At 52.0% G+C, this 27,965-nt stretch overlaps 1 protein-coding gene across 2 annotated transcripts in view; it reads left to right on the forward strand.

Annotated features, from left to right (window-relative positions):
• The window catches only part of CCDC13 (coiled-coil domain containing 13), a 46,488-nt gene extending 25,909 nt beyond the window's left edge, over nt 1-20,579 (forward strand). For both annotated transcript variants that reach the window (XM_077753713.1, XM_077753714.1), the window contains exons 9-16: nt 582-758; nt 2,335-2,541; nt 4,714-4,853; nt 5,366-5,449; nt 7,671-7,793; nt 16,870-17,024; nt 19,769-19,883; nt 20,420-20,579. In XM_077753713.1, the coding sequence (XP_077609839.1) occupies nt 582-758; nt 2,335-2,541; nt 4,714-4,853; nt 5,366-5,449; nt 7,671-7,793; nt 16,870-17,024; nt 19,769-19,883; nt 20,420-20,579 (1,161 nt within the window). The remainder of the gene's footprint in view (nt 1-581; nt 759-2,334; nt 2,542-4,713; nt 4,854-5,365; nt 5,450-7,670; nt 7,794-16,869; nt 17,025-19,768; nt 19,884-20,419) is intronic.
• The last annotated feature ends 7,386 nt before the right edge of the window (nt 20,580-27,965 follow it).

Below are 27,965 nucleotides of genomic sequence, written 5' to 3' on the forward strand. Positions count from 1 at the left end.
CAGGAAGTATTTGAGAAAGAAGGAGAAGGGAGGGGAGGGACAGGTTGGGGAGGGGAGACTCCAAAGGCATGTGCAGCACCAGAATGGCCAGTTTGTAGCTGACATGAGCAGGGCACAGTCCGTGCTGATGGGGACACACATGGAGCGGTGCAGCCTACTCTCATTCCAGCTCCTGGGGGGGCAAGCCACTTCAGTTTGAACCCTGGACTTGGTGCTGTTCACTAAAGCATGGTCTTTCTCTTTCCTCAGCTCAAGCAGGGATTGAGAGGTGGGGACAACCGCGCTCTCTGGAAGATACACCCAGAACTGCCAAGTGCATCTCCTCTCCTGTCTGACCCTGGCAGGGCAAGGCAGCTGCCTGGATGCCTGTACTCTCGGGCTGATGGAGGAGTGCTGTCCTCTTTAGTGACATCTGTCATGCTCCCGGGCAAGGGCAGGAGGCTGTGGGCCCACCTGACACCCCCGAGAGGCGAGGGCTGGGAGTCAGGGTACCGGCTCTGGGCTTCACCTGTGAGCAGGGACCAGATGTGGCCGAGATCCCATTCAGCCCCACTGCCCATGACTGTACTTCCTTATTACAGAAACTTGTGGGCGAGCGGGATGGCCTCCAGAGAGAGCTTGAAGAACTGAAAAGAAAGTTTGAGGGCGTGAAGTCCAGGAACAAGGTGCTGTCAAGTGAAGTGAAGACCTTGAGGAATCAGATGGGAACACTGGTGGAGAAGGGCAGGCATGATGACGAGCTCATCGACGCCCTCATGGTATGGCCCAGCCTCTCAGGCCCCACCAGAGCCAGGCCAAATCCCTTAAACATGGCCCCCACCCTGCCCAGAAGCCCGTGACCCAGCCCTAGCCAGAGTGAGCCCTCACTTGCCCCAAAATGCCACCCGCGTAACCCAGAAGCCTATCATCTCTCCATGGGCCCCTGCCCCAAAGTGATGCCCCTGGGACAGGAGCAGCTCAGAGGCTACCTGAGCGTGTGGACACGTTGTATTGCATCCTGTTGGTGCAGGCTGTGACATGTCTGAGCCAGCACCAGCCACCAGCCACCGAAGCTGTGGAGCCCAAGGAAGGAAGACCTGGATAAGGAGGAAGAAGGGATTACACCCTGGTTATTTTCTCATCAAGGAATGGAAGGGACAACTGAACAGGGGTCCAGTACACTCTTGTCCATGTGACAGCAAAGAGCCCCTCCCCTTCTGGGCACCTGGGGTACCTTTGGTTCATAATGGTTAATCTCCAAGACAACCCCTAGGGTCATACATTATAATCCCATCTCACACATGGGCAAACTAAGATTCCAATTAGCAAAGTCGTCCAAGACCATACAACTGAGTTCAAACCAGGATTATCTGACCATAAAGCCTTCCTTGATTAGCAAGGCTGCACTGCTTTCCTGACTTTAACCTGGTCTTTTCTCTCTTGGACCTGAAGTGCTCTGGGGTTTTAGCCCCTGACTCCCAAGCTGTACTCCAGGCCCTTGAGGCAGTCGTGCCTGGCTTGACCGGGGTGCATGGGGACACAGGTGCTGCTTGGGCCCCACCCTCATCCATAATAACTTCACCAGGCAGGGTGGTAGGTGGAGCACAGGAGACCTGAGCTCTAGGCCCGCATCTGCAGACACCTCATTGTGTGACCCTGGGTCAATTGCACCTCCTCTCTGAGCCTCAGCTCCTAGTTTTTAAATAACAGATGTAGGGCTGGATGTCCCCTGAGGTCCCCGTGTGCCACCACATGTTACTACAGATGGCATGAGGAAAGCTACAGACAAGCCCCCGCCCTGCCAGGGCAGGGTGCCCTTGGGCTCTCTGGGCCTCAGTTTCCTCCACTGTGAGTTGGGGACAACCCGTTCCAAATCACTGCCCTGTCCTTTCTAATGGCCTGCGGGTAAAGCCCCCACCCCAGTAGTCTCCTGGGAGCATCTGCAGGAGCCAGTGCCCTGGTCAGGTGCCGAGGGATCCTTGGTGAGGGCTGCAGGTACTGCCTTCAAGGCCATCTCCCAGCGAGGAGATAGGGTCTTTTTTTACCCAAATATCTCCCACACTGGCTGAGGAGCCACCATCTGAGCTGCTTTCTATTGTCCTGAGAGCCCCTTGGATGTCCTTGGCTCAATTTCAGAGAAAGAAGTTGTCCATGGCTCCCACCTGCCTGGTTGAGCCCCCCTGAGGCAGGCAAGGAAGGTGCCTTCTCAGCTTCCCAAGGGAACAGGGAGTGTCCCACTATCAGGTTCCTGCAGGAGCAGGGAATGGGTGAGGGGAGGCGGTCTTCCCCATCCTGCCTTGCCCAAGGGTCACAGCTAACACTGTCTGTCATCTTGCCTCCTGCTCGGCCCCCCAGGACCAGCTGAAGCAGCTACAGGAGATCCTGGGCAGCCTGAGTCAGCAGGAAGAAAAGACACGGGTGTCCCGGCTCCGCCAGGACCAGCAGGTCAACAGTGAGGCTCAGCGGACCAGCAGCCTCATCGCCCAGCTGCGGGCCATGGTGGCCGAGAGGGAGGCCAAGGTGCGGCAGCTGGAGGCAGAGATCGGCCAACTTGGTGTGCAGGTGAGCGGTGCACTGGCCTGATTCGGTCCGACGTCCAATTCCAAGCCCTGGCAAGTCCATCCACCATCCAGAGAAATCTCAGCAACTTCCTCTTCCCACCGGCCTTATTCAGATTGCACCCTGCCCTACCCAGCCCCACTTCGGCCCTCTGCTTCCCTGGCTTCCCTCCCAATCTCACATGCCCTTCCTCTCTTTTCTCTGACCGTCCCCCTTCTCTGCCTAAAACCTGTCTGGGGCTCCGCCATCCCCCTTGGCCTCACTCAATCCTCAAAGGTCCAGTCTCCTTCCAACTCCCCATCTCCCTCCCCACCTGTGGCCCTCACCCTCATGACTCCAGATGGTGGCTACGGTGCCAGCCTTTACATTCCCATTCTAGGTAGCAGGAGGGCAGAAAGGAAGCCACACTCTGTCCAACTTGTGAGGAGCTATTGCTACCACCCCTTCTGCATCTTCTTTTCACCCCTCCCTTTCCCCTACATCTGGCCATGAGGCCACCATTTAGCTCCTTATGTGGCCCTGCTTTGTCCCCATGCCAGGCTTGTGCACATGCCTGAAACATGTGCCTTCCCTTTCCTCCCCCACTGCCACTTCCTGGTCGATGGTCCCCAGCCTCAGGCCTTACCTAGTCACGAGCTTCTCCAGGGAGCCCCAAGGCCTGAATTCTGTGTTACATGCCCTTCCTGGGCACTCTCCTAACTACTCTGGCACCCCCAAGCCAAACTTTTGTCACCTTCTGTGATCATCTTCCTGTTTCCCCCCTAGACTCCTACTGAGGGGGTGCACACCATGGTACCCCCTTGCCTGGCACAAGACTGAGCCCCCAGGCTGCTCATAAGTGCTTAATGCTTGTCTAACAAGGGGGCTCCTTGGCGGGTGCCTTGTTGGCACACCCGGGGCTGCTGGGGTCAGGCACCGTGGAAACATGGACTCTCTGTGGCTCCTTCCTATGGTAGTGGTGCTGGTGCTCAGAGGGGAGGGGAACTGGTGGCCTCTGGGGGGAAAGGATTTCATGACAGGCAGACAAGTCTCCCAGTGACAGAGAGACCTCACAGCCAGGTTGACTGGGACAGCCAAAGGCATGTCACAGAGCAGCCTTGCCCTTTGTTCCCAGGGATCCAGGTCCAGTCAAAAGTGTGGGAGCCCAGGAGGCCCTCAGCCCCAGCCTCAGTGCGGTGTTACCTGGGGTTGGTGGTTTGTCTCGCAGCCATCTGTCCCCAGAAGCCAGGGTGGCCTGGGACCTCAGAAGTGGCTATGGTAGAAAATGTTGTAGCCACGAGGCTGAAGAAAGGGAGCCCAGGGTTGACAAAGGCCTAGGGACGGAGTATGTGTGGCCATGAGTGGGGGCATTGCCTTTCAGTCCTCACCTTGCTTCCCATTGGGAAGTGTAATCTCAAGGAGCACACGGGAACATTCCATAACTTTCACTTCACCACTGTCCTGGCTCCAGGCACACAACAGAGAACCAATTCTTACCCCAAAGGTCGTCAGCCTAATTGGGGGCCACGAGAGAAGCTGGTGCCTATGTCTCAGGATGGGTAGGGCTGGAGGACATGCTAGGTTGTCTGGGACTCACATCAACTGTCCATCCCTGATGGCCTGACCTCCTGCTAGGGTTCCTCCAGTGCTCCTCCTTCCATCTGGCCTCACCACCTAACCCGATTTAGGAGGTGGCAGGAGGGAAGGGGGCCTGGGAAGCCCAGCCTCCCTCCAAGACTTCTGGTCCTCGCTGTGGCCCTGCCACACCCTCTGTGACTCCAGGTGTCTGGGAAGTCCAAGTGTCTCCAGCTGACAAAGGCAGCCAGCCTCAAGTCACACCTGGCATTCACCTTGTGTGGGTGGGGCTGCCCAGAGAGGTGGGCCCACTCAAAGACGTCAGCCTCCGATCTGGCCTGAATCAAAGGCCACGCACTTCCCTTTGGGACCTGAATGTAGAACAGCTTCCTGGCCCAGTCACCACCTCACTCCATGTAGCTCCCTTTCTGAAGAGAGGCATTATTAGATGTCATTATCATGCAAGAAGTGCCTTCACCAAACAGCTTCGCTTTTCACTCCTGAAAAGAAACCTCTTTCATATCCCCTAAAAGGCCCGAACTCAAGCCAAGGCCCCCTCCTGCCTTCTCCAAGCTTCTGAGCCAAAGTGCTGAGAGTCGAACTCATGTCTGTTCCCTGCAGTATCTTCGGAATAAAGGAGTGGGCGAGGGGTCCAGTGGGCCTGAGGTCAACCCCACCTACACTAAGTTCCTGGAGGACCCGGGCCAGACCCAGGCCCCTGCCTCAGCAGGCGATCACGTTGGCAGGCTTGGATCTTCTCGGTAAGAAAAAAGTGGGATAGAGGGATTTATAAGTGAATATTATTTATTCAGAGAAAAGGCTTCCTCTGCTGGGAAGCCACGGGTGCAATTTTCAGATGACTGTGCCATTCGTTGTCCTTCCAATGTGCGGGCCTCTCCTATTCCATTAGCCCTGCGTCTGCACGGAGGAGACATTAGGCCCAGGAATTATTCCCACAAGAGTGTCTGGTTGCAGCTTCCTGTAATATCCTCTCCGAGCTGGCCTTGAAACGCACCTGATTCTAGGATTCTCAAACAGACCTGCGTTGGATTGCTCAAGGTTCTGATGTCTCCTGGTTCTGTCTCTTTTTGAGCAAACAAGAGCTCTGGGAAGAAGGGCAGCATGTCCACAGGACTGCCCCACCAGGCTTGCTGTGAAGACCAGCACTGCCCACTTCCTCCAGCTCCCCAGATCCCAGCCGGGCCCTGCTCTCCTCCCTGGTGGGGCCCAGCCGGACTTCCCATGGTGATGAGCCCCTTTTGCCTTCACACAGCTCCGTGACCAGCCTGGGCCACACGCTGGTGGAATCTGCTCTCACATGGCCTTCTCTGCCCAGTCCTCATGGGCCCTCAACCAGGTATGAACCCAGGATCGTGGAACCCCCACAATCCTTCCCACCCTTGATCGCTCAGCCAGTTCTGCCATCCCATGAACAGGAGGGGAAACCGAGGCCAAGCCAAGTTGAAGGACTCTTCCAAATTTACGTAAGGACATGGAGGGTCAGGGAGGCTCAGTGCCTTCTCCAAGGTGATAGAGCAAGTGGCTTCAGACCTGGAGCCTTGGCCTCTGGCTTGCAGTCCGGTGTCCCTTCCTGCTACCGCAGAGTTAACACAAGGACTCTTCCAGGGCCTGGAGCCCAGTACCTATCCTTGCCTTCTCTTCCCCACTGAGACTCGGTCTCCAGGGGGAGAATTTCATGTCTTATGGGTTACCACTTTATGTCACTGATATCCCCTAGCTCTCTGGCCCGCTCTTTGTTGTTAGAATCAAGCCTTGGGTTTAAATGGTCTTTTGTTCTCCCTGCCAGCTTGCAGACAAATGGTAGCTTTGTCCTGCCTCCGAGCCCTGTCTTGAGCCCTGCCCACTGTCCACTGGAGCCCTGCCCCTGCCATCAGCCCCCTTCCCTGCCACCATGGCAGTTCGGCTCAGGTCCCAGCCCAGGCCTCTGAGCAGCCCTAGTCCACATCTGACTTGTGCTATGGCTCCGGGCATCGATCCTCTCCAACATGCTGTTTCCTGAGACACTTGTGGCCTGATGTGTGGCAGCACAGGGACCATGGGCCAAGGCTAACCCTGCAACTGCCCCACCCATCAGCCTGGGGTCATAAGGGCACTTGGGGGAGAGTGGGCTGCTCTGAGCAACAAGGGCACGTGCCACACTTCCAAATGTGGGAGGCCTCCTGGTGCCACAGGGAGAATGGACGGGCTCTGCCTCTCTGAGGTTTTGGTCACAGTAGTGGGAACAGGAAGAGGGACGAGATATGAGCCTTCTAGGCCTGTGTGGCCGTAACCTTTGCACTCCACAGGGAAGCAGGAACAGGTATACTCCTCAGCTGTCCAGACCTCTGCCTCTCAAACTTATTGCTTGCACGCTACCCAAATAGCTACTGAACTCGACCACATGCAGGCCCTACCCTCGTGGAGCACACAGACCTCTTCTGACAGTGACAGGGAGGGTGTCTATCGGGGCTGGCGTGGTAACTGTGATGGCATATCTGGGAGAAGGGCAAGGGTGAGGGGGTCAGGCCCCTTTCTCCTGCAGCTCCCATTATTCCCCCCCCCCGCCCCCCCCCCCCCCNGAACTTCCTGAACCACTGTGTCACAGACCAGCCGGGCACCTGCCAGGTTACACGCAGGTCTTGACTCGGCAGATCTGGATCCACAGGCACTTGGTTCAGCAACTATGTAGTTTGAGCAGCAAAGCCTTCAAGTATATTTAGGAGTCAGAGCATGGAGGAATCTGCAGTCCTCAGGGCCCGTTGCAGCCAAGCCCCTCAGCGTTCAGAGGACAGACCCAGGTCCAGAGAGGGCCAACCCAAGACCACAGAACAAGTTAGCCTCTGGGCTCAGCCCAGCTCTCCATGTGTCCTGCGATGCTAGAAGAGCAAACCCAGGGTCACCAGTGTCTCAGGGGGAAAGATGAGGGAAAAGCAGAGAGCAGCTTGGGACTCACAAGTGGGCTTTGGGGGGTGGACGAGGGGCAGAGTGCACCTTCTGTCTGGGCTCCAGCCAGCAGGTAAGGGGCTGGTAGGCAGGCCTAGCGGCAAGGAGGGGAGCAATGACAGGCTAGATGAGCATTGAAGAAAACTGATCAAGTCACAAAGTGGGCTGGGCTTGAGGCTAAGGCAGGAGGTGCGGGAGGGCTGGGAGAGGCTGAGAGCGAGACAGAGACTGGGCCCACCCGGCAATGGGCATGGTGGCCAGGCCCCTGTCCACGCAGGTGCCCAGGGCACCCCAGGCCCTCAAAGGCCAAATTCCTTAGCAGCCAGCCTAATTCCAGGCCCCTCCAGGGACTGGATGGACAGAGGTACTGATGCAGCCCTAGCCCTAGTGGGGTCTGGCTGTGCAGCCAGCTAAGTGAAGTAGAGATTTCAGCAGGTACAATAACAGTGGGCTGAGAAGAAGCCAGAGGAGGAAGACCAGCAGCGCCAGGAAGGTCAGGGTTGGCTTCCTTGTCTCTACCTGTCTCTGAGGTTCCCTGAATGTTCTTACAGTCCCTCCCACCATCACAGGTAAGTGTGTGTCTTCAGATAGCCCCTCCGATGACTTTTGCCCTCTGCACCCACCCTGGTCCCCAGGTTCTCGGACTCCCAAGAACAAAAGGGCTGGCAGGCACAAGTGACAGAGCTCAAGGCCCTCTGGCAGGCTGCTGAGGTGGAACGCGACCGGCTCACCGAGTTTGTCACGGTCCTACAGAAACGGTAACACATGGCACCCAGGGACATACTCCCATGGGCCCACGTGGGTATGGGGTATGGACAGCCTGGCAAAAGGGCATCTTTCTTGGACAGGGGCCAGGCCTCATCTGTGACTGGGCCCACCTTCCTGGAGAGTTTGGCTCCTACAGTGTTGTTCTAGGGCATTCCCAGTCATCACTTGTGTGCTCAACTAAGTGCCCCAGGGCCTTGGCGCCCTATTGTCATTCTTGTGGTTTGCCCTGTCCTATGTGTATCCAATGGGACTGCTATATGCATGTGGACATGTGGTGGGAGTCTCATGGGAGAGGCTCTCTGCACTAGTTAAGTCAGTCAGATGAATCCACAAATAGTTGAAATCTCTGATGAATATGGCACTGCACTTGGCGCCACTGGGGACTTTAGTGGGAAGACAGAGGCTAGACTGACGTCTGAATTACAAAGAGCGAGAGAGCCACTCATAGATGGACCAGCAGGTGTAGTTTCCTCCAAGGGGTTGTTGACAGACTTCCATTCAGATAAATCAGTGCTCCTTGCTCAAGTGACTCTTTTGGCAAGAATTGCAGGTACTCAGGCCAACACATGGCCCAACCATGTGACCTCCATGCTGAAAAATATAAAGGAACCACTGAGTCCTTGCCCTAACAGGGCAGGCAACCAGGGCTCTTTGGTGACAGACAGTAGAAACCACTTCTGGTACGTTAAGGGAAAGGCAGAGTTTTGGAAAGTGCTGGCAGATTTTAAAGGACAGGGCAGGAGATGGGGCATCTGGGTGGCTCAGTTGGTTAAGCGTCTGACTTCAGCCCAGGTCTGACTTCCTGTGCTTTGTGGGTTCAAGCCCTACATTGGGCTCTGTGCTGACAGCTCAGAGCCTGGAGCCTGCTTCAGATTCTGTGTCTCCCTCTCTCTCTGCCCCTCCTCTGCTTACTCTGCTTCTCTGTCTCCCAAAAATAAATAAACATTAAAAATTTAAAAAAAAAAAGACAGGCAGGAGAGGAGCCTAAGGAGGTCAGGGAATCTTGATCATAGGAACCCTTGGGTGGTCCCTCCTGGGGCACTGGAACAACACAGGCCCAGTGGCTTCCAGTTCTTATGCCAGCAGGTTGTGGGAGAGAAGGTCTAGCTGGCCTGGGTTGTTCCCATGTCCATCCCTAAACAAAGGCCAGGCACCTCGACTAGAAGAACCTCCAGGTGCTCACAGAATAGAGGAGGGGCAGTTTGCCACAGAGAAAAATGAGGTGCTGGGAAGTGGTCGATGAATGACCATTCCCAAAGCAGTGAGGAGTGAAGAACTATTAGAATTGTTTTCTTTTCATGTAGTCCATACAGAAGATACAAATTCAGATATACTCAGGGATAAGGGAAAAGTCACATTAATTTTTATCTCTGTAATTGAAATGTGATGGATAGCACAAGCCTCTAGTCTAGCAAAGGGAAGAAACATACTCAATTTAGGCTTTCTCTCCCACTTCCCTCAAGTTTCACCTGAGTTTTGGGGATTTTGTGAACAAAAGTGACTTAGTTATGTATTGCTATATAACAAGCCATTCCAAAGTTCATGGCTTCACACACAATGGTTTATTCTTTCTCGTGGCCTTGTGGGTTATGTAGGTAATTCTGTTCCATACAACGCCAGGCAGGATCACTTGTATGACCCCGTTCAGCTGGAAGGTCAGCGGAGGCACCTCAGGGCTCCTTTACTGGCCTCTCTCTCCATGTGGTATTTCATCTACCAGGGCCTCTCTCCATGCAGAGCTGGAACTAGGGCAAGGCAAGCAAGGTACGCAGAGCACAAAATTTAAGGAGGTGCTCACTTTCAGAGTCATGAGTATGTGTTTTTCTCTCAGCTGATACCCTTGACCTTTTTGGGTTCACTCTGCTGCTCTATGTCATTTTAAGGTGTGAGGGAGCTCTCTGTGGCCCTCTCAGGGCCATTAGCCAAGACACGTGGCTGCTTCTGCTATGGGGCATTGCTGTCTCCCTGAGCTCTAACAAGGAAAGAGGGCCCAAGCTCCCTCTGCATTCAGACACCCCCAAAAGTATTTGGATTTCTCACACCAAAGTACAGGACCTGCCTTTCTCTGAGATCCCCAGTTCCACTCCTTTCCTTATCTGAAGAATCTGTTCTGATCTTGTGAGGTTGGGGGGCAGGGAGGCAGAATTTCCCATTTTCACACTCGCTCTCTCACTTCTAGGTGCCTCAGTCCCCCTGCAGTTTCCCAGTCTTCTATCCCCATCCCTGTGAGACCACTGTGCTCTGCTTGGGGTCCCCTTACCCCTTCACCTGGTGCAGGTAGATTGAAGACGAAAATAGAGCCGGTCATCAGCTTCCCTCCTCTCACATCCTGTGTCCAGTGTTCTGTGTCTCCTGACCAGCTGTCCAGTGTCTGAAAACAGTATTTTTCATATATTTTATCCATTTTTCTAGCTGTTTACAGCAGGAGGGGCTAGTTGGCTTAGTCTGCCATGACAGAAGTCACTGAATTTGTCTCCTTTTGAAAAGCATATAGCTGGCTTTGTTTTTAAATTCAATCTGAGAATTTGTGTTTGAGGAGGCAATTTTAATCCATTTTCATTTTTATAATATTTGGAAATATTTTTATCATCTTAATAGTTTCTATTTGCCATGATTTTTCTTTGCTCTGTTCTCCTTTATATTGGATAGATCAGGTTTTATTTCCCTCTCTTCTATACAAGTTTGGAAGTTATATATTCTATCTCTATTCTTTTAACATAGAATTCAGCAAGTCTGAAGTCAGTAGATTTCTTTATCATCCCTTTGAGCAATAGGAGACATTTAAACTTTTGCTTTGTTTTAGTAATCTCTACCCCCAACATGGGGCTCAAATTCACAACCCTGAAATCAAGAGCCGCGTGCTCTCCCACCTGAGCCAGCCAGGCACCTTGATAAGTTTAGAACATTTAATTCTGATTCCCCTTTTTGTGTCTTTTATGTTATTGGACTCTAATATTTGCCTATTATTGCACATTCTTTTTTTAAAATCCTCTGGAACTAACCCTCCAAATTCACCTTTTATTTATTTATTTTTTTAATATTTTTTATTTATTTCTAGGAGAGAGAGAGAGACAGCATGAGCAGGGGAGGGTCAGAGAGAGGGATATACAGACTCCGAAATAGGCTCCAGGATCTGAGCTGGCAGTTGGCACAGAGCCCGACACAGGGCTCGAACCCACGAACCGCGAGATCATGACCTAAGCGAAAGTCAGACGCTCAACTGACTAAGCCACCCAGGCGCCCCTCCAAATTCACCTTTTAAAAAATCAGTCCGTATTCCTTTACTTTGGCCAACATATTTAAAAATGTCTTCTTTCACGGTTGCTTCTTGCATCTCAGTCTCCCCCTCTGGGTTCAGTTTCCTTCTTACCAAAGTGTATCCTTTAGTTCAATAAGACCATGTGGATGGTAAACTCCGTGTGTCTTTATTTACTTTGAAATCTTTATTCACTTTGAAATCTATATTCTGCCTTTCTCTTGACCGAGAATTTCGCTAGGCATTGAATTCTTGGTAGCTAGATACTTTCTCTTATCACTGGGAGACCATGAAAGCCCATTGTCTTTGACTATCCATTGTTGCCAAAAAGAAATCTGCTATCAGTTTGATTGTTGTTCCTAGTTATGTCCTTTCTCTCTAGATGTCTTTTCAGATATTCTCTTTGTCTTTGGTATTTTGAAGCCTCACTGTGATGTGTCTAGGTATTTTATTTCGCTTTATTTTTCCTACTTAGGAACTGGTGTACTTTTTCTTTCTGAGGACTTCAATCTATACATTGCCAAGGACATCACTCTGTATGTTGCCTCTCCCATTGTTTCTGTCTCTTTCACCTAAAATGCCTCATTAGGGTGCCTGGGTGGCTCAGTGGGTTGAGCATCTGACTCTTGATTTCGGCTCAGGTCTGATCTCAGGGTTCAGCCCCTGATTGAGCCCCGTGTCAGGCTCCCTGCTGATCATGGAGCCTACCTGGGATTTGAGATTCTTTCTCCTTCTCTCACTGCCCCTCCCCTGCTTGCATATGCTCACTTGCTCACTCGCTCTCTCGCTCTCTCTCTCTCTCTCTCTCAAAATAAATAAACTTTAAAAAAATAAAATGACTAGTCAGCCTATGTTAGACCTTCTTCTTTCCTCTGCAACTCTTAAACCTCCTCAAAGTTTTGGGCTGATAACTGCATAGTTTCTTCAAATCTGTGTTCCAGCTCATTAAATCTCTTCAGCTATACTTCATCTGCCGTGGAACCTATTTTAATAATTATAATCTTCATTTTTAGCCATTCTTTTTTGTGTAAAACCCCCTGTTCTCTTTCTTTTTTAATGTTTATTTATTTATTTTGAGAGAGAGTGAGCAGGGGAGGGGCAGAGAGCGAGGGAGAGAGAGAATCCCAAGTAGGCTCCACACTGTCAGCACAAAGCCTGGCATGGGGCTCAAACTCACGAACCACAAGATCATGACCCAAGCTGAAATCGGAAGTTGAGCGCTCAACCCACTGACCCACCCATGCACCTCTCCTGTTCTCTTTCTTATAGCATTTGTTCTTTCATTAAGATTTCTTGCTTTTCTCCTTGTAATAATATTAAACCTATTTCATCCTTTCAGAGGTGCTCTATCATCTTCATTTCTTCTTAGGATCCTAAGTAATGTCTGTTGACTACCCCTCATGGTGAATTATTTCTCTATGGGTTTTGTATTTTTGTATTGTTTCTGTGAGCTTGTCTTCAGTGCTGTTGTTTTCTTCTTGTTGTGGGAGTTCTTGGGTTATGAAAGTGCTCCTACAGAATGGTTCTGCTTTTGTTTCTATGGAGCTTTAGGGTTTTGGTGGTCTCTGATTGATCTCTTATTGGCTTAGGATTTCCTGAGCACCTGAAGTGCTGGCCTTGTGTTTCAATTTTCGCATGATCGGTGCTTCCCCACCAACACATTTAAGGCCTGGTAGACTACAAGCTTTCTTACCACTTTCCCAGCTTATGGATGGATTTTGTCTCAGTCTCTTACTGCAAACAAAGCATTCTTTTGAGGCTTCCAGAATAATACAGAGAGCTTCCTTGCAGCTTGCTGCCTAATAGGAGCCCAAGTTTACAGCTTCTACACTCAACATTGGCATCCAAATCCCTGCTTTATGGGACACTTGGGTAGCTCAGACAGTTAAGCATCGGACTCTTGATCTTGGCTCAGGTCATGATCCCACCCCAAGTCAGGCTCCATGCAGAGCGCAGAGTCTGCTTGGAATTCTCTCTCTCTCTCTGCCCCTCCCCTGCTCATGCTGTATCTCTCTCAAAATAAATAAATAAACATTTTTTAAAATCCTTGCTTTATGTGATTGGAAGTTTTATTGTTTTTTCTATTATAAACATATACTTACTTATTGTAAAAAGCTTCCTTTTCCAACCTACCACTCCTCATTCCTCATAGAAAAGAACTGTCAGAACTTCTAAAATGTTTTCTTGGCACATACAACAATGTATACAGAACTATATGTGTTTGTCTGTATACATATGTGCACATATATGCACATACATGTTTATTAAAAGATGGACTCACACTAAATGCATCTTTACATTTTTGTTAAGAGTATATCATGTTAGGTTTCTAAATGTGGAATCACTAGATCAAAGAATGTGTACATTTAAATGTTCACAAATAATGGCAGATTGCCCTTTCAAAATGAATTCATTTACATTCCCACTAATGATGTGAATTATCCACCATTTCCCCATAGCCTCACCTCTACAAAGTTTTATCAGTGTATAACATTTTTGCCAGGCTAACACTATTATCTCATGGTTGTTTTTATCTACTTTGCTATAAGCAAAAGTGGGGATGAGCATATTTTTCACATGTTTCTAGCCTTTTACATGTTCTTTTCTGTTAAATGTATATTCATACTATTGCACATTTTTAAAGAGAGTTGTTTATATTTTTTCTTTATATCTGTAAAGAGCTCTTTATGAATTATGTATGTAGTATTATGTGTGCAATATATAATATTATATACATTTGTCTTCGTAAAGGTCTTGTATCATTTATATTAAACCAATTCCTGAGCATGGGGACCCTCTTATCTGAGCATCCCCACACTTACAGTCCTCACGAAAGGGAAATTTTTAACAGGAAACCATTCACTAATGACTTGCCTTACTTAACATTGTTCACTTTATGCCGCCATTGGGTCAATTTGGTCAGACTCTTGAAATATATGAAAATCACTTACAAAGTAAAAAGGCAAATTAACAAAAACTCTGGCATGTCATGAGGTTGACGTCTGTGATGTTAGGGAGCTATTAGAAAGCCGTGTCAAACAAGGATCTGGCTGAATTAGCCCAGTTAATGATTAAAGAAGGACAAATTGGTGAGATACAGACTGGTCAAAAGAGAATACCCAGAGCACCAGTGAGAAGTCTCACGTAGTAAGTAAAATCTATAGAGGCCGGTTGGAGGAGCAGCCCCAGACCAGGCCACAGGTGGAGGAGTGAGGAGGAGCCGGGCTTGGGTGTGTGTTTAGAAGAAAAGCTGTGGGGCCTGATCATGAATTGGAAGCTGAAAGCAGCAAAGAAGAGAGATAAGGCAAGAAGGATGCTCCGGTTTTTAGACCAAGCACCTCTATGGGTGGTAGTAACATTTATCAAGATTCCTCAAGGATGGCACACTTTGGGAGGAGAAACCCAAAGTTCAATTGTTCCTAAATGCTGTCAGACTTCATAAAGCTCTTTAGTATTTTTATGGTGTTGGCTGTTAGTTTCTTATTTCCCATATCACAAATAGAGTACAAACCTAAACACATGCGAACATTATTAGTGAAACACACGACAGGAAAATGAAAGCCCCTCACCCACAGATGACAGTCGGTGACTACTGCAGACCCCTGCCTTCAGCTCATTGGCTGAATTTCATTAGCACCAGTATCTATTTGTTTTTAAATTTTTAATCTGTTATAAATTTTTTAATTAGGTCATATATTATGCATAATCTTCTGCTACTTATTTCACTCAGTAATATATCTCAGGAATCATCTTCATGTCAGCACACATCCTTTTTATGGCTAAGGAGTATTTTTATTGCATTAATCCACTATGACTTATTTTTCCTTTAGTTACATAAATAGTATCGTATTATGTACATTCTTGTGATACTTGTTTTTTTGTTCACCAATCCTACAACCTGGAGATCCATGTTTGTACATGTAGCTCTACCTCCTTTCTTGTTGCCGAAGCAGTGCTGTCTGGTAGAACTTTCTATGATGATGGAGGTGTTCTAAAGCTCTGCTGTCCAATGCAGTGGCTACCAGCTACATGTGGCTCTGATCACTTGAAATATGGCTGGTGTGACTGAAGAAGTGAATTTTTTATTTCATCTTCACTAATTTCCATTTAAACAGCTATGTGTGGACATAAGGCTGGCACCCACTGTGTGGCAACAGCACAGCCTGTCATATTCCATCACATTCCATGCTATGAATGTTTACCACTTATGCTGTATTTCCCCTGTTGATGGACCTGTAGGTTATTTTTTTTTTTGCCTTTGCAAATTAAGTTTCAAGGAACATGCTTAAACAAGTCATGTTAGTAGCTATATAACTGTGTTCATGTACAATTTTGTGTTAGTAGTTGTATACTGTTCATAACTGTCACCATTCTGCTCCTTCTTGACTCTTGCCACTTCCTCCAACACTGTAAACTTCCAGGCCTCCACTCTGACTTGCATGTGTGTATGCAACCATTTGCTTCGGTTAAATTTCAGGGAGTCCAGGACTTCTAGCTGAGCCTTTCATATCACAAAAGTCTGGAATGCCATTCCTGGCCTCAGTAAAGACCTTGGGCCCAGCCCCAGTGCAATTAATCAAATCCTTCATGTGAAATGGCTGAATTGCATTGTCTTCAGTTCCCATGAACTCATGATGGGCATATAGAAAATAATAATGAATAGCAACAATAAATAATAATAAACATAAAGCAATCACTAACTCCAAGAAAAGCAAAAATTAAATAAGAAAATGTGATCATTACCATGCTACATGTCTAAATAATTGCCCTAATGTAACCTGTGGTAGGCAGGATTGTGTCCCATGTACTCTTTATCTCTGCTTTTGTGCCTGTGACTATTTTATATGTGGCAAAAGGGACTTTGCAGATGCAATTACAGTTATGGGCCCTAAAATAGGAAGATTATCCTGGATTACCAGGTGGGCCCAATCTAATCACTTGAGCCCTTAAAAGCAGAGAAATTTCTCCAGATGGGGTCAGTGAGAGCGCTGCCATGGAAGAAGTCAGAGAGAGTCAAAGCATCCTAAGGGTGTCTGGTTGGCTTTGAAGATGGAGAGGGCCAAGTGGCCTCTGAAAGATGAAAATCACCCATCCCACAGCCAGTGGGAAACAGGGACCTCAGTCCTTCAGTTGGAACTGGATTCTTTCAATAACTGAATAAACCTGGGAGTGGATTTCCCCCCAGATCCTCTAGGTAAGAACCCAGGTCAGGCAACACCAGAATCTGGAGCAGGGAAGCCAACAGAGCCTGCTGGGCCTCTGACTTACAGAACTATGAGATAATAAGTGTGCTAAGATTGTGGTAATTTGTTACAGCAGAAATGGAAAACTCATACACCACCTAGTATTAATTCAGCTGAGGAATGGTAATGTAACTACATTGGGAAGAGGAGGGGTGATTCTGTTTGGTAAGGGGAAGACCAAAATAAAACTAAATTCTCCTGTTGCGTGATAGGAAGTTGAAAGATTATATTTAAATCTTAAAAATAGCAGTGTGGGCATCTGTAGAAAAATGGCAGTAAATATTCAGAGAAACAGCTAAAAGTGTTCTAAATGATTGCTTCTGGAGAGCCGGAGATGGGAGTGGGCAGGAGTGCGAGAGGCTGGCGAGCTTTTCATTTTGAGCCTTGGAGAGAACTGTATGGTTTTAAAATGCACGTTCCTGTGTTCCTGCGGTAAAAATAAAGAACAAGTCACGGCACCCCCAGGGCACAATGTGCCTGCCTCTCTGAGAGCCAGAGCAGGTGGGGTGGGGGCTGCCCCTGTCTGCCCTGGTGGATGGATGGCAGCCCCTCCTGTCTAATCACCAGGGTGGAGGAAAGCAACAGCAAGCTCTTAGAATCTGAGAAGAAGCTGCAGGAGGAGCGGCTACGCACCGTGGTGCTGGAGCAACACCTGGAGAAGATGCGCCTAGAGCCTGGGAGGACACCAGTCTCCCAAAGAGCAGCCCCCAGGAGCAAAGCAGGTAGGGGCTGGCCCAGGGCCCCAGCAGCAGGGGGGTGGCCTTGATGCTAATGGGGGAGCCCATCAGCCCCTTAGAGAAGAATGTGGGAAGCAAAGGCCTCCATCAGGGCAGACCTCTGCCTGCCCACGCTGTGGGTGTCCTCTTCCCCAGGCCTCAGAACCACAAGCCCCCGAAGGCCATCAGCCCATGTGGCTCTGACCCAGCCCACTTGTGTACCCTTATAAAAAGTGGCAATGCCTCAGCCAGCACCTCCACTGCCACCCCCACCACAGCCCTTAACCCTCTGTCCCAAGCTGACTTTGTTTAGAGTTGGTTGCGAGGCAGAGGTGGCCTGCTGGGAGGCCAGAACAGTGGCAGTGGCTGACTGAGAGAAGAGTCCCTCTCTGTTTCCTACAGCGGTAGAGCATAAGCAGGGCCGGAGTGGCTTCTCCACAGGCCGGGAACCTGGCTTGTGTTCCCTCATGCTCAACACGCAGCTCCCGTGGTCTATGATGGTCGCTTCAGCCTCACCACCAGCAGCAGGAAGGGGAAGAGAGAAGGCACCTCCTCACATCTGCCTTCACCCCCTGACCTCACCTAGCTGCACAGGGAGATTTTGTTGTCCTAACTAAAAGATCCAGTGCTCTAACCCAGTCGTTCTCAAGGTGCCATCCCTGGACCAGCAGCATCAGCATCTTGTGAGGCTGCAGCCAGATGGGAGTGCGGGATGCCAGAGCCAGATGCCAAGGAAGGAAGAATCTTTAGTGTGGAGGGGCTAGGCCTGCCTCACTCTAACGTCCCCATCCCAACCCCCTGCAGGCTCTGGAGTGAGGTGCTACCCACACTGCCCTGCCTCTCAACACTCTACTATATTCCCCAGCCTCCACCCCCCGAAGCAAGGACTCTCAGACCTTTGTCCCCAGCCCAGATGAGATGAGAACATTTCAGAATGATGTGCCAGAGTGAGGCACAAAGGAGGGGTTGCACCCTTCTCCCTTCTCCAACCAGCAAGGCCTAGGACTCAAGGGGCCTTCCTGGAGTTGCAGAGAATCCAGGCTGGGGGGATGGTCCCTGTAGCTAGCCCTGCTGACTCTCCTGGGCCCTCAGGAACAGGTCCTCTAGGAGGATAGTGTTTCTAGGCCTTGGGCTTACCTCCTGAGTAACCTAGTCAAGAGGTGCTAAGCCATGGCAGGAAAAACTGTTTTGGTTCTGCCTAAACAGCAAGGGGCAGCTGCCTGAAAGAAAGTGTTCATGTGGCTTTTGCCACCTGCTGGCCTGTGACGTGGGCAGAGCACGACCCCATCTGTAGAATGAGGAGACCCAATTCTGGAATTTGGTCACTCCATGGCAGTTCCACTCCAGTAGGGAAGATGGATGATAACCAAATAAACTACTAAAAGACATGTTAAATCAGAGGAGGAGATAGGAGGTGCTGAGGGCAGCTGGGAGTTGAGACAATGGCAGGGGCAGGGAATGAGGCATACAGATACCTGAGGGAAGAGCAAGTGCAAAAGGTACTGTGGTGAGAGCTTGGCTGGAGGCTTGAAGGAACAGCAAGTCAGGGTAGAGTATAGTAAGGGGAGGGGAATATGAGGCAAGGTTAAAGAAGTGACAAGGTACTGAGGAAGTGGTCAGATCACACAAGTCCTGAGGTATAAATGTGAGTTCATCCAGGCCTCACAAAGCCCTAGAGGCAAGAACTATCATCCTCATTTTACAGATGAGAAAACCAGCTCAGAGAGGTTGATGGTTTACTGGAGGCCACACAGTGGGGGGTGGGGGGTAGAAGCCAAGTCTACCGATGCAGGGTGATTTTCCCTGGGCCACACCATCCCTGAGAACTACACCACCTCTGAGGGCCTTTTCAGCACAGGTTTTNATAGATAAACCACATCTTCTTGATCCATTCATCTGTTGATGGACACTTAGGCTCTTTCCATGTTTTAGCTATTGTGGAGAGTGCTGCTATGAACATTGGGGTACATGTGCTCCTATGCATCAGCATTTCTGTATCCCTTGGGTAAATTCCTAGCAGTGCTATTGCTGGGTCATAGGGGAGTTCTATTGTTAGTTTCCTGAGGAACCTCCACACTGTTTTCCAGAGGGGCTGTCAGCACAGGTTTTCTGATGCTGTGATTGTGCCCAAATTCCCTGCCAGTTGGCTTTGATTTCTTTTTCTGAGTATTTTGTGGCCTCTGGCCCTGGCCACCCTGGATCCCCTGCATGTATGTAGGGAGCTGCTGGCCAGGGTAGGCTCTGGAGGTGGGGAGTCCAGTGGTGTGAGGGCATCAGAGGCAGCAGTGGCCTAGACTCGGGCTCAGTGTGCAGAGCAGACCTCAGGACGGGCTGCCTTCCAGAAACTTGTGAAATGCCAAGTTGGAGACCATAACAAGAGGAACCACCCTGGTACCAGGCAAGCAGAATCAGGGCTGTGGCAGGCACCAATGCCTGAGTCCGAGGGGATCCAGAGCAGGCATCAGGAGGGCTTCTGGATGGAGGTAGCCCCTTGCCCTTCATCTTAAAAAAAACCTTTTTTTTTAAATTGAAATGTAGTTGACACACAATGTTAGTTTCAGGTGTACAACAAAGTGATTTGACAACTTATATGTTATGCTATGCCTTGTCCTTCATTTTGAAGGAAGTATAATGTTTCGGCAAATGGAAAAGCAGGAAATAGGCAGTGAAGGTGGGGGCAGAAGGGGGAAGGAGAGCATTTACACGGGGCCATGGCATCATCACAGAAAGTGGCTGCTGCCGCCCCACAGGTGTGCCCACCTCCAAAACCAGGCACAACCCGAATGGGAGTGAAAGGAAGGACCCCTCCTTCACCCAGCTCTCCAGTGTGCCCATGGAATCGCAGATGGAGGAGCTGACCACCAGGTGCTCTCTTGCCCCATCTTCCTGAGGGTGGTATTGGGTGGAGATGCTTCAATGGGCAGAAGGATTGTGTCCCTCCCCCTTTGACTTCTGTTTGTCCAGAGTTCTGGGCCTGCAATTCAGCAACTGGCCATCAGAGGGCAGCCATATCCCTGATGACCTCAAAGTCCCAAAAGAAGTTGTGCTAAGCATGGGTTGCTAAACCCACTTTTCTCACTCTGTTAAACTTTTCAAGGTCCGAGACTGTGATATTCAAAGAAGGATGGGGAGGACCTCTACAAATTAGTACTCATCCTTGAGGCAGCCAACATTTGGGGGAATACTGGGTGCCAGGCCCAGGGCTATGGGCGGGCCTAGAGAAGAATCCCACATGGTATTCCCCCAAGGGAGTACTTGTGGGAGGAGGGGATGGGTCCAGGAGAACCTGAGCCTAAAGAGCAAGCATGCAGGCAGCCCTATTCCCGGCATCCTTGTACACATGCATGCTCCCACATGTATGCCCACATGGCTACGCTAAGCCCTTTCTTCACGTGGCCCAGGCTGGCCATCCAGGTGGAGGAGAATGAGATGCTGAAGGCTGCCCTGGGCAGCGCCCTGCATGGAAAGGAGGAGGATTTCCATATGTATCACGAGACCCTGGGCCAGGTGAAAGGGGTCTTCCTGCAGGCCCTGCGGCAGCAGAAGGCGGACAAGCACTAGGATGGTGGCTCAGTGTCAGCCTGGCTGGACGTGGCATCCTCAGGCTCTGAGAGGATGAGGCTCTGTCTGAGGACTCCATCTGCTCCTGGAAGCTAACCTGGGGCAGGTGGTTCAGCCCCTTCTCCCAGAGGGGTTCTCCAAGGGTGACCAAAGCCAACATCCCAGACCAGGAGGGCAAAGGGAAAGCCCTGGTGGAGCCCTGCAGGAGACCCTGGACAAGCATGGATGTGGCAGGTGGGGAGGCCCAGCCCCTGCTCGGCACTGGCATGAGCTCTCAGACAACAGGGCGGCTGTGAACTGACAGATGCCCAGGTGCTCACCACCCTCGTCCTAGGACCCAGCTGGGAGGCCCTGTCGGCCCACATGGCTCTATATGCACAGGAGGGCTCTTCGAGCTCTAGCTGAGCCCCCCAGGCCAACCAACCCCACCCACCTCCTCACCAGGGCATACACCCCCCACCCTCCCCTCTATGGCTCTATCTGCAGCCACCTCCAACTTTTGCAGCCTTGGGGACACATGCTCCCAGGCCACTTTGTCAGCCCACTCTTCAGGGGTCTTCCTTAGATGCAGACCCTGGTACTTATAATAATAATGATTATTTTCATAGTCGCCACAGGTCCTAGTGAGTGAGCATCTATTGTGGAAACCTGACCCCATCTCATCCTCTAGTAATCCAGGGATTTGATACCCCATTTTGCAGATGAAGAAATCAAGGCTTATTTCAAGAAATAATCAAGAAAGAAGCTAGGCTAACATTTAACCCTACAGTTGAGCAATTAGCCAGGACAGGGGTGCCCGCCCCCAGCCAGCTGCTCCGGGATTCCCCTCCATTTGCTTCCAGAGAGGCTGCAGCTAGCGGGTGCTGGGGGAGGGCAGGGACGGAGCTGGGCAGGAGCTCCAGGCACAAGGAGTCTGAGGCAGTGAGCCCAGGCAAAGGCATGGTGTTCCTCCCTCACGACCACACAGGGGACAGCTGGAGGAGAGCCCCCAGGTCCCTCTGTAACTGTCACAGAGTCACCCCCAATTCACTGCACTTACAGTCATGGGGAGGTGTGGGCCTAAGGAAAGCCAGTCACAGCCACACATACCAACCAGACCCCTTGGCCACACCTGTGTACACAGGGGCCCACTAATACCTATACTCAGCACGCAGCCATACATGAGCAGTGTACACACCCCCAGACATGGCTGGCTGCACACTCACATGCCCCCCACATGGGCATGTGCTCACACCCCCACACCTGAAGACCAGTCACTAGCACAGTGATTCACAGAAGCAGGGGCACATGCCGTGCAAACACCTCCTCTGGAAGGGAAGCCATCTGGGGCCCCTGGGACCCCAGGGATGGGGCTGTGGAGGTACTCTGTGCTGCCCCACAGTCAGGAAGGCCCTGACCCTGCCTGGAGTGGCAGGTCTAGAGGCTCCTCAGCAAAGGGTAGTGAAGGCCAACAGGATGAAGCAGCAGTCCTGATGGGGTCCTCAGGGTCCCTGTAAAGGAAGAGTTTCCCTCCAATTCCTTGTGGAGGGAAATGGCCAGGGGGACTGAGAGGGTCTGTGCTGGGAGGGGACATTGTGTGATGGTGAGGAGTGGGCCCAAGGCAGAGTCGGAACACCAGACCAAGTAATCAGCACATAGAGGCGTGGGGGACCCCCTGAGAGTGGTCTGAGCGCATGTGTGCAGGCTCCAGCCCCCGGTGAAGTCCCCAGGAGGGACAAGTGGGCAGAGGACCAGCTACCCCTTCTCAGGGATGGACAGAGTGGGAAGGACCAGGGGGCATAACTTGCACCCTAACCACTCAAGAGTGGTTTGTTACCCTTCCTGGGTCAAGGCTGCATCTGAGAGAAGAAAGTGCCTCAAGTCACGGGGTCTAAATGGGGATGGTGTCTGGAGCAGATCTCTCTTCCAATTCACCAGCTGTGTGGCCTTGGATAAGTTACTTAGCCTCCCTGAACCTCCACATCCTCATCTGTAAAATGGGGACAAAACTAGAAACAGTTCAAGGACTGTTGTTCTATGTGTCAAAGAATAGCTCAAAGACATTTAGCTAATTATTTGGTTGCCATTCACTTCTGTACAAGGCACATGTATCAACAGATTGATTTCATTCCACAAAGATAAAACAGGATTTATATGAGAGAGAGAGGGCAGAAAAACTGCCATCAGGTGTAGTAAATCTTGTTTGCTCCTTTTGGGGTCAACTGATTGATTGGCATCTTGCAGAGGTCATTCTGGGCATTCAGTCTTTGCTTAGGCCAACTGCAGGCATAGAGGCACCAGTCTCCATTTACAGATTCTACGGGCAGCCTTGAGAGCTTTGCTGCGTAGCTGTGAGCTGGGGGTTCCTGTCATGTCTCTGGCACCTGCCCCCAGTGCCCCAGCTTAGTCAGACCAAGTCTGCTTGTCCTCCATCAGAAAGCCTCTTCAGGAGTCGCTGAGTTAAAGAGGGTCGAGTGCTAGTACAGTGGCTGGTTCACAGTAAACACTTAATAAATGTTAGCCCTTAGCATTGCCTGTTACCACTGTTAGTTCAGCAAGTACCTGTTGAGCAGCGCCACTGCCCCAGGCACGGGGGAGTCAGGTGAGACAGACATGGTCCCTGAGCTCTAGGAAGTCCCCTGCCAGCTGGGGAAACAGACCCACAGGCCATCACCCACTCAGCTGGCCGGCCATCAGGTGGGGAGTGCCACCGGCATGCCAGCCTCTTTAGGCCTGTGAGCAGCTGGTCCAGAGGTAGATCTGACTCGCTGCTTTCAGGGAGCTCCCAGCCAAGTCAGAGAGGCACAGAAAATAGGGCTGGGACAGAGGGGAAGGGTGTGGGAGCTGGGACAGAGGGTCGGGGGTGGGGGCTGGGATGCACAGACAGAGTGCAGCCCCTCAGAGCCACTCATCTTCTCTGCTGAGGCTTGAAGGGTCATTGCCCAGGTCTGGGTAGAGAGGGGGCTGTCCATGCTTCCCTGAGGAGTGGGAGGTGGGGAGTGGAAGCAGAAGGTCCAGGAAAGCCTGGGAGCAGAACTTCCTACAGAAGGGAGGAGCTGTCAAAGGGGCCAAGGCCTGGGGCTCTGGGGATCTAAGGCAAGTGGGCCAGGTGGGGAGTGGGGCAGCTGGGTCTGCCCAGTTTAGCATCCGAGGCCCCTCCTGAGCAGCGCCGCCTGCCCCTGGGACCCTGAGGAGTGGGGACTCCTCAGCCCTCAGGCAGGTGGGCTGGACTTGCCTTTCACAAATGAGAACACTGAGGTCCCTGCCCAGAGCCCAAAGGTGGTAAGGGGAGGAGACAGACAGGTGCTTGGAGGGCAGAGGGACAAGGACAAGTGAAGAGGCCCCACGTGAGGGCTCTCCCTGGCCGCACCCCAGGCAGATGCTGGGAGCTCAGGTTCTGGCACAGACAGGTGAGGCCTGGTTGAGCTGTGGGTGTGGCTTGGCCACTGTCCCTGTGAAGGCCTCTGGGGCACCACAGCTGAGCTGGACAAGGTTGCGGCCAGGCTCAGGCTGATTCCATCCCCCAAAACATTCCATTGCCATGGGGCCACTCCCCTACTTTCAGGAGCTCAGGGCAAGGTGGCCTGCAGTGCGGGTCCTCCTCTGAACCCCCACATGCAATGGCCTGAACCAGCCTCTCCTCTCTGTCTCCACCCCCAGCGAGGCCACAGCTAGCCCACCCCCTCTCCCCAGGCACCGCCTACAGTCCCTGAGCCTCAGACATACACACAAACACAGTACACATGTCACACACCTATATACATAACACACATGCACACACAAAGTGCACACAGCATACACATACGCACACAGCAGACATGCCACAAACAACATACAATGCAAAACATATACACAGACCCGGCCTACAACCAACACAAAACACAATTACAGACCCACAGGATACTTTCCACACATTTTTACTCTGAGTAACAACATGCTGGGAATGAAAGGAGACACTGAGACTTAAGAGAATTGGTCCCCCGTCCACTGCATCTTTCCCAGTAGCCCTTGCAGCATTTGGGAAGCTGACCTTCGACCTCTGTGCTGATCTAAGCCCGGTCAACTTCTTGCCCATGTTTTGCAGTCTGGTCATGCCGGCACCCTCCCTTGCCAGCACCCTCATACTATCCAGTGCCAGGTCCAAGAGGCCTCACTTGCCCTCTATCCAGCCTGCCTTCCCCACATGCAAGGCTCCGTGGGGACCCCACTGTGTGGGGTCGCCCGGTGCACAGCTCCTGCTGGGTGAGCTCTGCCTATCCGGGCGTCCAGAGTGAGGGAGCTGTGGCTCTCTTCATGAACAATTCAGTGAGCCAGTCCCTTCGTGGAGTGAGTCATGGAATCCCCCTAAAAGCCCAATAAGGTCAGAGCAGGCTCGCTGATACATGGATTTTGAGGCTTCGAAGTGGGTCCCACCAGTGAGGCAGATCTTGGGCTCAGGCTCAAGTCAACTAGCGGAGCCTGTGCTCTGCCCTGCGGAGCCCAACCACCCATCTGCTTCTCCGAGCCACTGTCTTTGAGCCCGTGAGGACTGGGTGGCTCGCCTGGACTGGTCTCAGCCTGCACCCAGGATGCGTGGGCTGAGTTCTTGCTGCTGCAGAGCCATCAGCTCTAGAACCTTATGGGGCTGACCTCCTTGCGTGTCAGTTTCTTTTTCTATCAACTAGGGGTTGTGGTGACATTAAAAGGAGTCCATGTAAAGCCTCAGAACCGTGCCTGGCTACTGTGATTAACTTACTACCCTTCTAACAACCATTGACTCTACCTCATTGACTCTACCATTCAGGTATGCTGCATCCCCACCCCTGCCCAGGAAGCCCTCCCTAACGTCTGAAGTCTGGCTCAGGCATCCATCCCTGACACTGGCCTCTGCCAGTGAGCCCATGATCCCAGCTGCAGCCCTTTCCCAGCCCTTATACCATGCAGCAATCTCCAGGTCCACTTCTCAGGGCCAACCCCCATGACGAAGGCCTCTGTGCCATGCTGTGTGGTGTGTATGCTGGGGTCTCCTTGCTTCCTCCTCTGGGGCAATGTGTCTGCTTGAGAGGAAGCTCATTGCCTAAGGGCCTTACGGGGGTGGGGGGGTGGGTAAGGGACTTTCTCTCCCCTCCCCAGACCTTGATCAGGCTCTGCTAGGGGAGGGGGGACCCCCTGTCCCTCTCTGGTCCATCACCCCTCTATACTGGGAGCAGCCCATTCTGTCCCCATCCTCAGCTGAGCCTGTGGCTGGAGTCCAGGGATCTGTCCTGTGATTTGTTTCAGTCACACAGCTCCTTCAATGCCACTCTCCCACCCACCCCAGACCCTCCTCACTGCACATGCACAAACAGGCCCTCACAGATAAGGCACAAGTATATACAGCTCCCTTAGACTCTGAGGTTCTCATCCTAAAGGGAGACTATCAGGTGTTCCTGTCCTTTTTGTGGGTTCTTCAGGATACCCTTCCGCATCGGTTAACCAACTGAGCCACCCAGGCGCCCCAATATCCTTCTGCATTGGGAAGGCTGGGCTGAGGCCTTGGCTACCCCTTCTGTGAGTGAGGGCCCTGTCCTGCTGCCCCCAGGGGGCTCCCAGTTGGTTAGGGGTACTCAAGAGGATGCCAGCCACTCCAAATACATATTTAAGCCTTGCCAAGTGACCCTGCTAGCCTCCCTCCACCTGGGCAACTGCCTGTGGGACAGGGCTGGAGTATGGGGCCCTCTCTGCCACATGTCTCATGCTGGTTCCAGTCCCACTAGTTAAGCCAGTCCTGCCCCCAGGCACTGATGCCTGGCCATCTAGGACTCTTGGCATAATGAAATGAATCAGGGCAGGGAGCTGGATGGATCTGCCCTGGGACAGCCCTTGGGAGATCATATGTAAAGGTGTGGGCTAGGGTATGGAGCTGATCATGAAATGTGCATGTGTGTGTGTGCAGTGGGGGCAGGGCACAAGGCCAGTGGGGGCTTCCCGGAAGGCTTCCTGGAAGAGGAGAGTTCTGGGCAGCAGTGAGAGGGAGACACAGACTCTATAGACCAGAAGAGGCAGGTTGGAGTGAGGCCCAGGTGTCCCTGTTGGAGCCTGTGCCACTGGCCACCCCTTCCCCCACCCCTGCCCCCCCCACAATCCTCCCTGCGGCTCCCTTTGGCCAGGAGCTCTGCAGCATTCGGCTCTGCTCCACTCTGCTCAGCTGTGCTCCAGGAAGGCCACCTCCTCCCTGCCCTCCTCCACCCTCCTCCTGCTGTCACCACTCACCGCTCATATCCTTGAGGGGGTGGGGACCCCAGGGCTGGACACACCCCACCGTGGCCCCAGAGCCTAGCTGGTCAGACGGACGCAAGGTCGGACGCAGGACCCCGGAGCCCCGAGGTGGGCAGTGTGCCAGGGTCCCTCGCAGCCTTCTCAAGGTCAGTGCCATCTGGGGATACAGCCACTCTGGGGTCCTTGAGACCTATGGAGCCCACCTCAGGCCCTTCATCCCAGACTTCAGGACCCAAAGCCGTCTTTGCCCCGGGTGTACCTGAGGCAGGCAGGATCGGGGGGCAGGGGGCATCCTTGTGTTCACAGTGGCCCAGGTTCCAGGGGTCTGTCCGAAGAGGTCCCAGGCCAGGGGCCAGCCCTGGACCTGCGTACAGAGGCCTCACTGGGGACACCCTGCACCGGCCATGGGGAGCTAAAATTGGAAAGTGGCAAGTGGGAGGCAGCTGACAAAGCTATTTCGCGGGCTCTTCACTGTGCTCCGGTTTCAAGCTCCTGCTCCAATAACCCGATCCTCCGGGCCTCCCTACCCCCACCTGGCCGATGAGGAGGTGCCTCCGCCCTCAAACCAACAGTGCAGAAGTCAGGCTTGGAAGCTCCCTGGTATGGGCAGGGGCAGCAACACTCTTCTCTTACCTGAGATCCCAGACAGCTCACTAAGAACACGCAATCCTGTCCCAGGCTCACTGTGTGACCTTGACGGGCCCCTGTCCCTCTCTGGTCCATGACTCCTCTATTTATGTAGTGGGGAGAATGCCGACTCTGGGGGCTAAGGACTGCTGGTTGTGGTGCTGGTAAGGAAGATTTGAGGGAGGAGCAGGGGTGGGAGACAGGGTCTTGCTGGCCACCTCTTGGCCCAGCCCAGCCCAAGAAGGTGCCTATACATGTTCCTCCCTTTAATTTTGCCCTGGGTCTGTTCACCATGACACTCTTGGGAAAGCCCCAGACCAGTCTGCAGCCTAGGAGGGGATAGGAATGGGTGGCCCAGCAGGACTTTTGGAGATGAACTAGGCCCTGAAAGGAGGGCGTGGCTAGCCTCACCGTGAGCCTGATACCGGTCAGCACCTTGGACAGTGGCCAGCACGCTCCCCGGTGCCCGTCTGGCCCCACACCCACTACCCTGGGGCACCTCTTCAAATAGCACCGCCTCCAGCCAGCATCCAGGGCCTGTCC

Source organism: Crocuta crocuta, unplaced genomic scaffold (assembly GCF_008692635.1).
Source record: "Crocuta crocuta isolate KB4526 unplaced genomic scaffold, BGI_CrCroc_1.0 scaffold655, whole genome shotgun sequence".
NCBI classification, from domain to species: Eukaryota; Metazoa; Chordata; class Mammalia; order Carnivora; family Hyaenidae; genus Crocuta; species Crocuta crocuta.